The sequence below is a fragment of the Acanthochromis polyacanthus genome, chromosome 11, assembly GCF_021347895.1.
Source record: "Acanthochromis polyacanthus isolate Apoly-LR-REF ecotype Palm Island chromosome 11, KAUST_Apoly_ChrSc, whole genome shotgun sequence".
Taxonomy (NCBI): Eukaryota; Metazoa; Chordata; class Actinopteri; family Pomacentridae; genus Acanthochromis; species Acanthochromis polyacanthus.
The window spans coordinates 38020053-38033616 of record NC_067123.1 but is presented as its reverse complement, the minus strand read 5'-3'; the positions used below and the strand labels follow the sequence as shown (position 1 = coordinate 38033616).

The 13564-nt window shown below is 42.1% G+C and overlaps 1 protein-coding gene across 7 annotated transcripts in view; it reads right to left on the bottom strand.

Annotated features, from left to right (window-relative positions):
• Positions 1–13564, bottom strand: part of rbms3 (RNA binding motif, single stranded interacting protein) — a 314380-nt gene that overhangs the window by 157094 nt on the left and 143722 nt on the right. For all 7 annotated transcript variants that reach the window (XM_051955312.1, XM_051955307.1, XM_022198395.2 and 4 more), the window contains one exon: positions 5336–5394. In XM_051955312.1, the coding sequence (XP_051811272.1) occupies positions 5336–5394 (59 nt within the window). The remainder of the gene's footprint in view (positions 1–5335; positions 5395–13564) is intronic.

The following is a 13564-nucleotide window of genomic DNA, read 5'->3' as shown; positions in this document are numbered from 1 at the left end:
TGCGCATGCACATGACAATGAAAAACAGGCCTTTTTGGTGGGAGTCACCTCATTCATCAATAGCCCTTATGCTCGGAGTCATGCGATACTCTACTTAGGCACTGATGCGGCAATAAATCTGTTTTTATAGAATGTAACATTGCCTGTGTTTCTCCATTACGTTGATCCTGTGGTAAGGGCAAAGGATGCTTCAGATTGTAATGGTCAAGCTCCTGACAGGCTTTAAAATTGCACCATACAGAGGCTTCACATGCAGCGCAGCAAGGCAAAACTGATTCAGCATTCATGAAACAAGGAGTTCCCATTTCAGGACCAGCATGCAAGGACATTCTGCTGTAAATACATGCAAATTATAATGTTTTAGATGGGCATTCAGTCAAACATTTAAGCTTTGCTATCAATTGTTTGTATACTCGAAACACGCTTTAAATTTGTATGGACAAAATAAGAGGTTAGCGTGTTTTACATCAAGTCACCCACATAATAGAGTAAAGGCGACAGTAATTCTTTCAAGATGTGAGTTTATGTAATGCCCTTGTGAGTTTTTAGCATCCTCATGTAAAATGGATGGCAAGTTACAGGGCAAAGAAATGAACAACAACAAACTGCCTAACACACAGCCACAAGAGACTATCTTCTCATCTCATCTATCTCCCACAATTCAGTGCGGTGGGCCGTCGCGGCAGAGCGCCAGTCGGGGCCGGTGAATCTCGGCACAGTCTTATCTCCCAGCGGCGGAGGAGGAAACGGAGGTCCTTTAAAGGGCTGAGGTCATTTCCTCTGCCTCCGGGCTCTGGCAGGAAAAATAAAATGTCTCCATTCGGTCAGCCCTGCTTTATTTCAAATGCCGCCGCTGCCTTTTAAGAGGCCCTTGTGGGCATGGATGGCAAATGAGCGGTTTTGGGTTCTCGCAAGCTATTCCTTTTCTCTCTCCCCCTGCCACTCTCAATCCCCCACTCCATCTGTGATGTAAACCCCAAATCTCCGCTGTATTTCTATAGTATACGTGGAAGTGAACAGACAGATATATAGATATAGAGACGAAAAATTGAGACGAACGGGGAAGGAGAAGCAGAGCGAGAATGTGGAGGAGCATGAGAGCTGGAGAAAGAAGATGAAGAGCTGAATGCCTCCTCTTACCCACAGCGCTCGACAACCCTAAAGCCCTTTCACAACTTCCTGTTCCTCTCTGAACCGGGCTGCATCCAAAGAGTGCGAGTATGTGTGCATTTATCAGAAATGCACCGTTTACATGGTACTGTTGTGCGCCCTAGCAAGAGTGCAGATGTGTGTGTTTGTCTGTGTGTTATGGAGTAAGGGAAGGAGTGAGGGAGTGAGTCAGCGCTGGGAAGATACAGAGGCTCATTGAAAGGCCTGTGTGGTGCGGTGGTGGAGGAGAGCAGCCAGAGCAGGCAGACAGGCAGGCACACACGCTGTGATGTTGGGAAGAGGATTGATAGATCTATTGCATGGCCACTGCTGCTGCAAGAGCCGAACGCACCTCAGGCAGATGGATGGGGAGTGCGTGCGGGGGTACGATTAGTCTTTGTGTGTGCCTGAGTGTGCCCTTTGTGTTTGAGTGCGTGGGAGAGGTGTATTACATGGTCTTGGAGTGTAGTTTTTGTGATGTGGTACTTCAAACAGGACTTTACAGTGCTTCACAGCACACACTCATCTACTGAGGGGCGAATGTATGGACAGATGTAGGGTAGCGGAGAAGCAATTTATGTTCATGCCAGTGCGTGGGTACCTGAGTCGGTTTTATGTTTGTACGCACAAGTGAAATACACACTTTCCTAACACCTGACCCGCAAGTATAGAGAGCGTCATCATCTCTGTTTTTCTGCTTTTCCTCAACAGACAGCCTCCACTCCCACACTCACCATTCCATCTCACATAGCATCAACTATCTATCATAGCTCTTAAGCTCAATTTCATTCTTTTTGTAGGCACAACAAATGAGACAGTTTTGGTGCAGAAAAGCACCAAATGGCACTGAACATTTATGTACCGAAGAATAATGAAAATACATCTAGTATACACATATAAAGGTTGCTTATTTCAGTTGATATTGATAATTACTTATCATTTTTAATAGAGATCAAGAGAAAAAAAAGGTTTAATAGAATGCTAAAAACACATTAACTAAAAAAGAGGCAGCTGGAGGGAAGCAGGGTGAAGCTGCTGCGATGCACTGAGGTTAAGATTCCCGGAGCATGCACTGACCTCCATGCAGAACCTCACATCAAGTCTGTCAGCCCTCAGAGTATGCTGCTGCATCGCTTTGGGGTTCGGTAGGAAAAACAATGTCTTCATTGTTTTTAGACTGTATTACTTGTCTTGTACGGCCAACCAGACTCTACCAAGGGAGGTCTGCAGACGCATATGGAGGCGGTGAAATGCCCCAGCTGCTCCTGACTAGCAGGCCTTGGGAGACCTGCATGGAAAGAGCTCCCTTTTCAAAATGCAATAGGCTGTTATGAGTTTGTTCATGCAGGTGAACTTCACATTTTTGTTCTGAGCTTTAATGGGAGTTTGCATCTGATGTATGTAAGTGAAACTGTCCAGTATTCTTCTTGTTATTAATGAGCTGTTTATCAAAGGTTCACTTTGTTTTAATGCCCAGGTCCGATAGAGACACAATACAGAAGCATGTCTGTATTGTCATCAGGCTCTTTCTTTCAAGGCACATGGACATACGCAGATAATAATACAGGTTGCAGCCACAGTTACACAAGCTGCACTGGCACTTGGGCAATGATGCTAGTGTTTATGTAAAGGATCTTTTATCCAGCAATATGTCCAGGAGATCCTGCAAAACCAACTCATGCTTAAATTTCCACATGTTGAAATTTAGTCCTCAGACAACATTCTAATGTAAAAAGTAAGACTGAAACACCTACAAGCCCTATGCAAAGTGACTAGTTAGGTATTCTGTACGTAGCTCTTTGTTTTAATTTCATATGTTTAAGATCATCCACTGGGCACTTTGCCAGATAACATCACAGTGCACTGTGGGAAACTTTGAGCCAGTTTTACTCCTTTTTTGCTGTGTTGGCATGTGATTTTCTAGAGGTCTTTGCTTTTGAACCACCTGCTGTCTTGGGTGAATGTACAGAAAAGAAAAAAGGGGTTGCATTTTTTATTCAGAGCTCATATCAGTATGAACATGACCTTCTGGTGACTACTCTAGACTGTGAGACATGCATGTAATTAGTCTGTGCATACTTTACTACCTTGTATGTACACAGACATGCAGTCTTCCTCTGCTTCTTTGTATTTCGTTCAAATTCTTGTCAGGAAATCGGATTTTAATCATATATATAAAGCCAAAGAAATTCAAAAGCATCTATAATAAAAATAAATGAAGAGAACGGAAAATATATTCAGAGTACAAGAGTCAGTGATTACAGGGTATATAACCTAACTCTTTGTTTTCCAAAGGCTGATTACCCATCTTTCTCACTCACTAGCACTCTCTCAGAGATGACTGTCCTGACCTCTTCTCTAGTCCATCTTTTTTCACATTGTTTTGGCAGCGCGTTCACTGAGCTGAACTAAAAACAAATAACACAAGGAGGAGGAGATGAGGTGGAGGAGAGTCGGAGGAGAGACACGCTCACTGCATGATGGCGGCACAGTGGTGATAAGCCACCACCCTGACATTTAAACAAGTGTCAGGGTCACGGGGTCAGATGACTGGAAACAACGCGTGACTAGATCAGGGCGATGTGCCGATTTCGCTTTGTTACCAGGAGCACACGCCGGGCCATCAGGCTTCAATACACCTGCTTGGCTCGTTTACGCTTTGATACCTGCTCACCTTCCAGGAGATACTGAGATACGTTAGTGAGTGAGCAGCAGAAATTATGTTTTTGTGCAGTTTTGCTTCACCTCGACTTGTCTTTCAAACACTGAAAAACGGTAAATTTCTTTTCAAGGTTACTAAGCCCTTCTCCTCACACATCTCCCTCTATTCACCGCCCTCTCTCTCACTGGGTGCAGAGCAGAACCATCCTTTCCACTCATAAAATACGTCTGCTTATATTTGCTTCTTGGCATCTCAGCAGCGCTGCATTCCAGGAGGGTGAGTTATGGGAAATGTTGTCTCCCACACAACACAGTGCTAAGCTGGGCTGATTTTTTTTTGTGCCGTGCATAACTCAGGTCAGCTGGACACGGACAGCGATAAACATTTCATTTCTTCTATTTCGTCAATCACTGAATTTTACAGAGGTCTATCTCATCTCTTTTCACAGCCCCCATTCTCCTTTTTAATTCACTCCATTCTGTGTCCTGTGGCCTTCAGATACATCCTTCCTACTAAAATGCATCCTGGATACATCGCCCTTCTAGCTGTTATAGAAAACATTGGATTCCAGTGTTTTCTTTAACAGCTAGTAGGACTCACAAAAAAAGAACCTGTCAAGATAATCAGCCTCTTTTTCTACCCTCTAAAAGGCAAAGGTTCTTTTCCTCAACATCTTGACCCTGAGCATGCCTGGCAGGATAAACTCATGTGTGTAGCAGGGTTAAGAAGGCGGCTTCACCTTGAAAGGCCACACTTCAGAGCCCGGGAAACCACAAAAAGCAATTAAAAGTATTGATGGAACTTCAATAGCTCTTAAACAGTGCTGCCAGACACCTCAGGGCAAGTACCAGACTAATCTTTCCCCCCCCTCATCCCTCTATCCTCTCTCCTTCTTCCACATTTTCTTTCCTTAAGACTTTGCCAGGCTTCATCATTACCACCTGATTGCTCAAAAAAAAGTGTAAAAATGTGTCAGCAGCCATGCAAGGCAGGTGGCCAAGGCACTAAGGTTGACAATGACAATAATTGAAGTTTATCTAATCCCAACTAGCTTGTTAGTCCTCTAATTGGTCGAGTACTCGCGTATGTTCAAGCATGTAATTGTGTGTAGCGTGCGTACTCCAGAAACCATTTCAAATGAGCCACTAATGCCATTGTTGCAAGTGTGCATCATTTACCGCGCAGACACTAATGGAAACACCCTTTCCAAAAGATTGTCGTCCATATGATAAAACAGGAAATCGAAGAAGAGACAGGGAGGGGCTGAGATAGCGGCTGTCTGCCCGCTCATCCTCTGAAGCAGGGCAGCGCCATCCTAGAGTAGGTTGTTTACCCGAACCCTTCCTGCAGCGTTAAGCCAGCCACTCACTACATCACTGATTTACGACACGCAGTCTTCCTCGGCTGATGTCTAAATTTACGCGAGGGCTTGGATTGCCGTTCCCGTGACAAGACAGTCAAAAGAGTGACAGCAGATGCACTAAAACAAGGAGCGTGCACAGGTCACAAAATGTAATCACTTACCTTTGCACTGGTTAGTGTTCTTATCCAGAATGGCCTTGGTTGACACTATTTTTCCATACCTGTAAATAAAAAAAAAGGGAAATGAAATTCAGTGGTTTTGACTCAGAACGACCCACAAAACCTTTGACTGGCAGGGCATTTCATTCAGATCGCCAACTGGTGGTTAAAGTAGATGTCTTATTTTCCATACTCTCTGCCATTTAGTTGCAACTAGCAATTTGCAAAGTCACACAAATGTCAAAAGCCATTGGAAAGAGAAATCACTTGAGGTTAATAGCATTATGTGTATGGCTGGCTTCAAATGAATGTGCAGCCCTTTGACATTTCAGAGAGTCACTGGACATTTTCAAAAGGTCTAAAAGCATACAAGTGCAGTGAATGGTCATAGAAGTTGCTGTAGTAGTGCATGTTTAATTATGATGGATTTCTTTCACATATAAAACTATACAGTGAATAGAGAACATATAGAAGGTGTTAATTATGATATTTAGAGGCACTGGTACGTAGATTATGGAATGCTAGGTCAGGATCAGACCAGTCGCTCCTCCTGTTGCCATTCTTTATGCTAAGCTAACTATCTGCTGGCGCCAGCTTCCTATTAAACAGACACATATGTGCAACAGTGAGCCAAAGCTTCAGGACCACTCCCAGATAAAGTGAATAATGTGTATTATCCATGACGCATGTCGAGGTCTGAAATATTTTAGATGTGAAGTAGTTGGTTCTCATTGTTACTCTGTTGGATGTGGGAGAAATGGTTAGCGTAAAGACTTTGAGAGGGGTCAAATCCTTGTGGATTGGGTCACGGACTGCGGCCAGAGCATTTCTGAAACCGCAAAGCTATGAGTCTCCCAGTCAGGAGTGGTTAATACCCAGCATAGTGTTTTACAGAGGGACAAACGGATCTGATCCGGGGCAGCTCCGCCTTGCAACTTGCAGGACTGACAAACTCTGATGCTAAGGTCTTGCTGCCAGAACAAAATCAAGTGCGAAACAGTATATTAAGCAGCGGTGGTCATAATATGTTAGCTCACTGGTGTATGAGAGGGACCGAATGTAGAACAATTTAAATTTAAAAAAAGTTAAACTATTACTTTAAGCCAATAATAATACTCATTTATACTACTGTTTAATGTGCAAATGAGTTAAAACAATCTTGTCTCCCTGGATTTTATCAATTTTTAATCATGGAATTTGTGATATAATTTATTCATAAGAAGCATGCAATGTGTACGAGGCAGTATTTGGCCCAGGAAAACCTAATGCAAAAGAAATAGAACTGTATAAAGACAGCTATGTCACAGTTCCCACAACTTAAATATATGTTTTTATTCCATAGTTGTGCATGCAGAGTGGCTTGCTGTGAAATTTTCAGCACAGAAAGACTGACCTTACTGACTGACTGACAGTGAGTTATTCTATCTGCTTGTCTCAGCTAAAACTGCAACATGCTGCATTGTGTGCAGTGTGAGATGCACTGTGGCTCCATAAGTACACTTTGAGTGTGTGTGTGCCTGCATGTACATGTGTAGATATACCGTATGGAATTGTGTACGTGCGCGTGCAGCTGCTCGTGGAATTAGATTTGTGTGTGCGATGTGTATATGCCTGCGGATAAATATATAAGTGAGAGCAATTCCCTGTGTGTCGAATGCACATCACAATGAGTGAACAGTGGAAAAACAACCACCCCAACACACACACACACGCACACACACACACAAACACACACACATTCTGTAGGGAAGGAGCAGTGGTGCATCCCGGCCCATATTTCACCAGCAGGGGATAATTGTGCCATTTCTCAACGAGTGGCGGAGACTCTATTTACTGCATGCTGCGGTGGGATGGGTGGTGGATATGAACTGATGAGCTCCGAGAGGAAAACTACCAGCTCACACACACTAATACAGACACCACATGAGTACACACTCTCACTCTATCACACATACACACATACGACTATGCACACACAAAAGACAGCACTCACCAATCAGCGGATTGTCTACCTTCAGCAGATTAACAGGCCATTTTAGCTATAGGGATCCATAATCTACCGCAACAGAACAGGACTAAGGTGCAGTGTTTGATCATACAGAGACACTCTCAAGCATAAGTACACAAGCTGAACATGGAACAGGGAGTGTGTATTTGATTAGAGAGCATGCAGAGCCAGGGCAGTATCTGCAGTAATTCAGCATTTACTGAGATACACACCAGCGAGGAAGTTAGAATTGTGGTTAAGGCAATTTTATAGAATAATGAAGACACACAATTCAGATTTAGCATGTACAAATAAAAACAAAAAATTGAAAAATTACAGATTATTTATTGATAGACCATGTGGGAATTAATACTGGGTGATGCTAACTCAGTAATGGTGTTCATTTAAAGTAAATGCCCCAATGTCAATATAAAACTCAGCTTCACAATTAAGAGGGATGTCACATTTCATTTTTAACTGAGCTAGAACACTAAAATAGGATAAGAAAACATTCTCCTGTCAACACCTAATATATATATATATATATATATATATATATATATATATATATAAATACAATAATCAAATCAGAGGTGATCTTGACTCTTACTCCATATCCCGATACTGACATTATGTTGATAAGCTCTATATGAAAGCAACTGCATATCTGTTTATTGACACACAGGTGTCTGCCCTCCTTCTGTATTTAAGTGAAAAATTTGTATGCTTTCAGTCTGGGAAGCAGTTAAAAAGCTCAGTGCTTTTGGCACAAATTGGGGGAAAGTTCTCATTAAAACTTTGTTTGGACTCTGGGGAAGCAGGAGACAGTAGCTTTCCAATGCCAACTCATCACTGCTTGCCTCATTAAATGTTAAAGATGGCTCATCAATGCATCCTATCCACCGTCCAAATACACACCACAAAGACACTGCAGGGAGATGAAAAGGCAAGGAGGAAGGAGCCAGCTCCGTGCCCATAATGGAGCCATATTGGAGATGGATGGCCAATGTGATCAGCGTGTTCATGTAGGTGGCGGGTGTGTGTGGCTGTGGATGACCCTGCTGGAGGCTCCTTCGCCTCTCTGCCAGGCAAGCCTGGGGAGGCTTTGATGTGACAGAGGCAGTCCCTGTGAAGCGCAGGTTTAACACTGTGATGCTGTGGCCGGGATGCAGAGCCTGTCTCCACTAATCCTATTTCAATCACTCTTGCAGCCTCTTATCTCTGACTCTGCTGGCCTTCGGCCCTCCCTCCTCCTCACCAATCTTCTCCTCTCTCTTGTTCCCTTTCTCCCTCTTCCTCTCTCAGAGTCTCTCTACCACGCTTTCCATTTCCGGTACTACATCCTTCATTTCTCTCCTTTTGTCTCTCTTTTCCTCCTCCTTCCTAATAGGAATCCCGTGGCAATCATTCTGATGCAATATCGGATCAACCCCGAGAAAAAAGAAAACGACGCCAGAAATGAAACCGCCTATAAAAAATACAGGCTTTATAAGCTATTTTAGGCTGATGAAAATGTACAAATTGTGGTAGATGTAAAACATGTCATTCGTTTGACAGCTGTCTGGGCACTGAAATGCAATAAAACTGAAGCTCAGCCGAAAGCTCGGCTAATTTTTAAGAGGGCAGCTGCATGTGCACGAGTGACATCCCGGCACTGAGATTCGTTCTTTTCTCACTCTCTCGTTGGATGAAAGGATCCAGGCATATTCCATTTCCGTCATCAGGGCTGGGAAAGTGAAGTGGCTCTTTGCTGTATGTGGGCAGTGAGAGAGCTGGCCAGACCCACAACACGTCACTGTGGTGTTGTTGGTACGCAGGAAAGCACAGCGCTGGAATGGACGGACGGACCACCCAAGTGTTGTGTTTGAGACCTTGCCCTCAGCCTCTGGACACTCTTTCCAAAGGTCTGTGATCATGTGTTGGTGTGATTACACAACATAGCGATGTTTTGAACAGCAGGCAGGTGAAACTTGAACAGGGATCTTGGACCACCTTTCTCCATCTGCACTCCCAGAGGATCTTTGTATATATATCCATAGGCTCTGTGAGATGTGTGCATCTCTTTTACTGTGCGCAGAAATGTACCGCATCTGCATTTGACAGTCCATCTGTGCCTGCAGATGAAGACGAGAATATATGCAGCAAATGATTAGGCTCCCACTGTTTGACGAATAGAGGCAGAAAGACTGAAATTCAAGGGTTACAGTAACATTTACTGATTTCAGCTGCGAAACTGAATCGTATAAAAGCAGAAAACTCAGCTGCAGTGTGTTCAGCACCTTTAATGCACCTGTGTAGGGGGATGGTAAAAGCGCAAATGGCACACTGTGGAGAACAATAACTGTATTTTATCGCCTCTTGTCGGCCTTTATACAAAATAATTAGCAGGATGTAAATACTGTAGCTTATAAAGAAAGGCAGCCCACTAAGCGTTCGTCTCATATAGGAGCAGCAGACACCCACCATCCAGATTTACTGTTTGCTCTGTGCAGCAAATATTACCATGACAGGTTTCATTATAAAAAGTACACTGTCTTACCAAAAAACTCCTATAATGATTATATTAGCAGCTTTGCGAGTAGCACAGAGAAGAATTCAAATATTGTATATTATTTCAACCAATTTCCCACCAACAAACACCTGTGACTAATATGCTGACTGAACAGTAATACATTTTAAACACAAGCTAAGCTCCAGTCAATTCTAGCAGCAGTGCTTTTAGTCTGAGGAACAGCTACAGGTTGTTCAAAAACATTACATCACACATTGCATTTGCTGAAACCTTACACTGTTTTCCTGTCTTTGGATGGGAATCACCACATCACTAATGCTAGCTTCCCACAGAAAAAAATCACCCGTTTCAAACAGCGCTCGATCGAGCTGAACCGCCTATCATGTTTTCTTCATGGAGGCAGTCACTTTGTATGATGTCATCAACCTGCCGTGATTCCCGGCGCTCGCGGCGACCTGGAGACCGTCTAAATCGAGCGCTGGTTTCAAATGTTAGCGGCCAAATTAACTTAAGTTTTGTTCGTCCTTTTATGTACACTATTTGCTTTCTTGTGTTGTTGCTGTGTGGTGAAGTTTATGCACCACAACTTTAGGTTAGGAGAAGATGGTTTGGGTCTTCAATAAACCCCCCACTACCATAGACTCTAGCTGGGTTTCCATTACAGTTTTTCACAAAATAAAAGCGATATTTCTAAAATTTCAGCAAAGTATATTTGCGCTTTGAACGTGTTTCCATTGAAGGTTGTTCTGGGCAGAAGCATCGTAACTCTCGTAAAATATCATCCCGCGAGATTTCCCTTTCTCCCTCATTTCCGCTTCTGTCTCCTTCTAACACTCTGCATTCCTCTGCTGTTTGCTGTCTACTATGGCAGTGATGTTTTTCTCAAGAATAATGGCAAGAAAAGTCTCGGTCTCCTCTTCTGTCCACACGTACCGCGCCATGTTTACTCCGAGAGAACTGGTCATGTGACCAGGTACGTCACGTCCGGTGACGTATAATTGCGGAAAAAGTGTTTCCGTTGCGCTTTTACGATATTTTTCAATATAAACGTCTAAAAAACCACCTCTTGAGAGCGTAAAAACTTTTTAGCAATATTTTAGTCCTTTTTCGAAATTCAGGTGTTTCCATTACCAGTTTTTTATTGCGCTATTTACATTTTGCGCATATCTAAGGGTAATAGAAACACAGCTACTGACTCTATATGTTACATCAACACACTGCTGTGTCAAATAGGATTACTGGTATCCTTTGACACATTTCAAGTTGTTGTCATTACATACAACATAACCTTGCACATTCTCAGGTCATTATTTTGCACATTCCTGCACACTGGAGATATTTACTTTTATGACTTATATTCCGTGTATTTGACCTGCAACACTTGTTTTTCTAATCTACATGTTTATGTTTACAGTCATGCACTAACACACCAAACTCAAATTCCTCCTTGACAGCAAAACTGATTCTGATTTTCTTGAGTTTAGCACACATCACAAAGATACATATTGTAGGTTCAAAAGGTGACGCCCCCAACAGAGGACACAAGAGCTTGCCGACATAACCTTTCTCTTCATCATTAATCAAAGTGGATTATAATGTACCTTCTGGACTACTAGTAAGTACAACAGGGTTTCTGCTGGTGATATCTACGGGCATGATAACTAAAAGTAACATCTGAATCAGGTAATTAATACGTAACGTCTTGTTTTGTTTATTCCAATCATCAGTAAGGATTTTTCTGCATGCAGAGAAAATTACACCAACTGCAGTCAAACTCCAGATTGCACAGCTTTGTGTTTCATTTTGTTAAGTCTTTGATGCCGATCCAAGAGACAGGTGTCATTGTGGCAGACACAGAGAGGACAGAGCAGACGGGAAAAAAAGACAAAAAAAGAAACACAACTTCTTTATACTCTTATATCAAAGATAAAAGGTACAAACAGAATGCAAGACGGAGCCAAATATAAAGAAGACGACAGATAAAAATGGAAAATCTCAGTTGAATATCACATACAAAACAATGAAGCGTTCACATACAGGAGCAGGGAATGGAAAGAGTACAGTATTTAGTATATATGAATATATGTGAGTCTGCAGTAAAAAAAAAGTATCTTGCTGCTAAAAGTCCTACGTGGAAGCTGCCCTTGACTGTTGTCCTTGTTGTATAGCAGTTAAAGTATCTCACAACTCCCACATCTCTGGGGCTCAGACAGAGGTCAGGCCTCCTGTTTACTTTTAGGAAGGAATATTAAACAGATGCTCTTGCGAAAAACTGTTGCTCTTGAAGTTACTGCATGACTACTAAAAATGTAGCTTGTATGCTAACCTTCAGATATATGTATTTTACTGCTGGTGGTAAAGAAACAGTAAACTGACAGTGGTGGGAGATGAAACTCCCAAACTGTCAGGTTTAACAACCTCCAGCTGAGATTAGAGAAGGTATTTTTTAAATTCTGACTTTCAAAATGTGAAAGACTTTTATTAACAGTAGCGGCTGCTAATTCTGTGCAGTGTTAAAAAGAGAACTTCATGCTTATAGGAGAGGTTTCTAGAGGACAGAATATTGTGACAGGAAGTAGAAGGAAAGAAAAAAATCAAAGAAGAGCAGCACAGATTAGCAAGATTTCAGTCTTGAGAAGCAATGAAAAGGTTCGGTTGCTGGCCAAAATAAAGCATGCAAAGAAAAAGGAAAGGCTCTAAAAAGAAAGAGACATGTATACCATCTTAAGCAGACATTTCTATACAGTACAGATGTCTAGAAAACTCTGCCAATATACTTATAAAGCACAATGGTGTCAAAATCATTCCAAAAAAACAAAATTGCAGTATGAAATATCAAAACATTGTGCTGGCAAAGATGAGCTGTAATAAATCAAAAGCTTCAACAAACTGAATAATTCCTTTTTTGGCTTTAGCACTCTATCTTTTTTCTTGGCAGAACTTCATTCTGTTTTTTTGGTGCTGGGATTCCCCCATGTTTTATTGGCAGGTTGGCGGTAAACAGGAAAATGTTTACTTCCAAACCTTTAACGGCTCGAAATGCTGGAAGGATCCTGGAAAGGAAAGGTAATCCGGCCTTCAGTGGTTACTCTTTCTTCCATTTTTTTTCTTCGAATTCAGCAAATGTGACATTCTTGGGGGCCAAAAGAACTGGCAGCAGTACAGAGCATCGTGCACATGTGGACACCATTCGGTAATAGTTTTATAATTTGGTCGACAAAAAAAACAACCTAATCGATGCGCAGCCTAAAGTCGGTTCATTTTCTACATAGCCGAGCAGCTCCAGTGCCTCAGCCAGTGTGTGTCATTATACCCATCTGTTGAAGTTGGCCGTGGTCACACATACTGCGGTCATTAGCTGTCATCAACTATTCTGATTTCAATTTTTCCTTATTTCCCTCGTGATGTGATTTCTTTTCATGAACATTCCTTTTACCTGGCAAGTCTGAAATGGATGACAAGTTGATTAGAACCATTCAAACGTCCCCACCTCCCTAAATAATAGGAATGGATTATAGCTGCAAGCAGCAATACGGCCGCCGGGCTCGAGTCAGGCAATTTATAAAGGAAAAGAAAGTAATTTAAAAGTTTTAGCATGTGTTCAGAATTCATTGTTAGAGAGTCACATTTAAAACAATTCATTTTCACATTAAGGGATTTTCAATAAAAGAAAGTTTTAAATATTGGATAGCAGGAGTTTCCACACAGGAAAACTGTTCCTACAGTTTAGCTT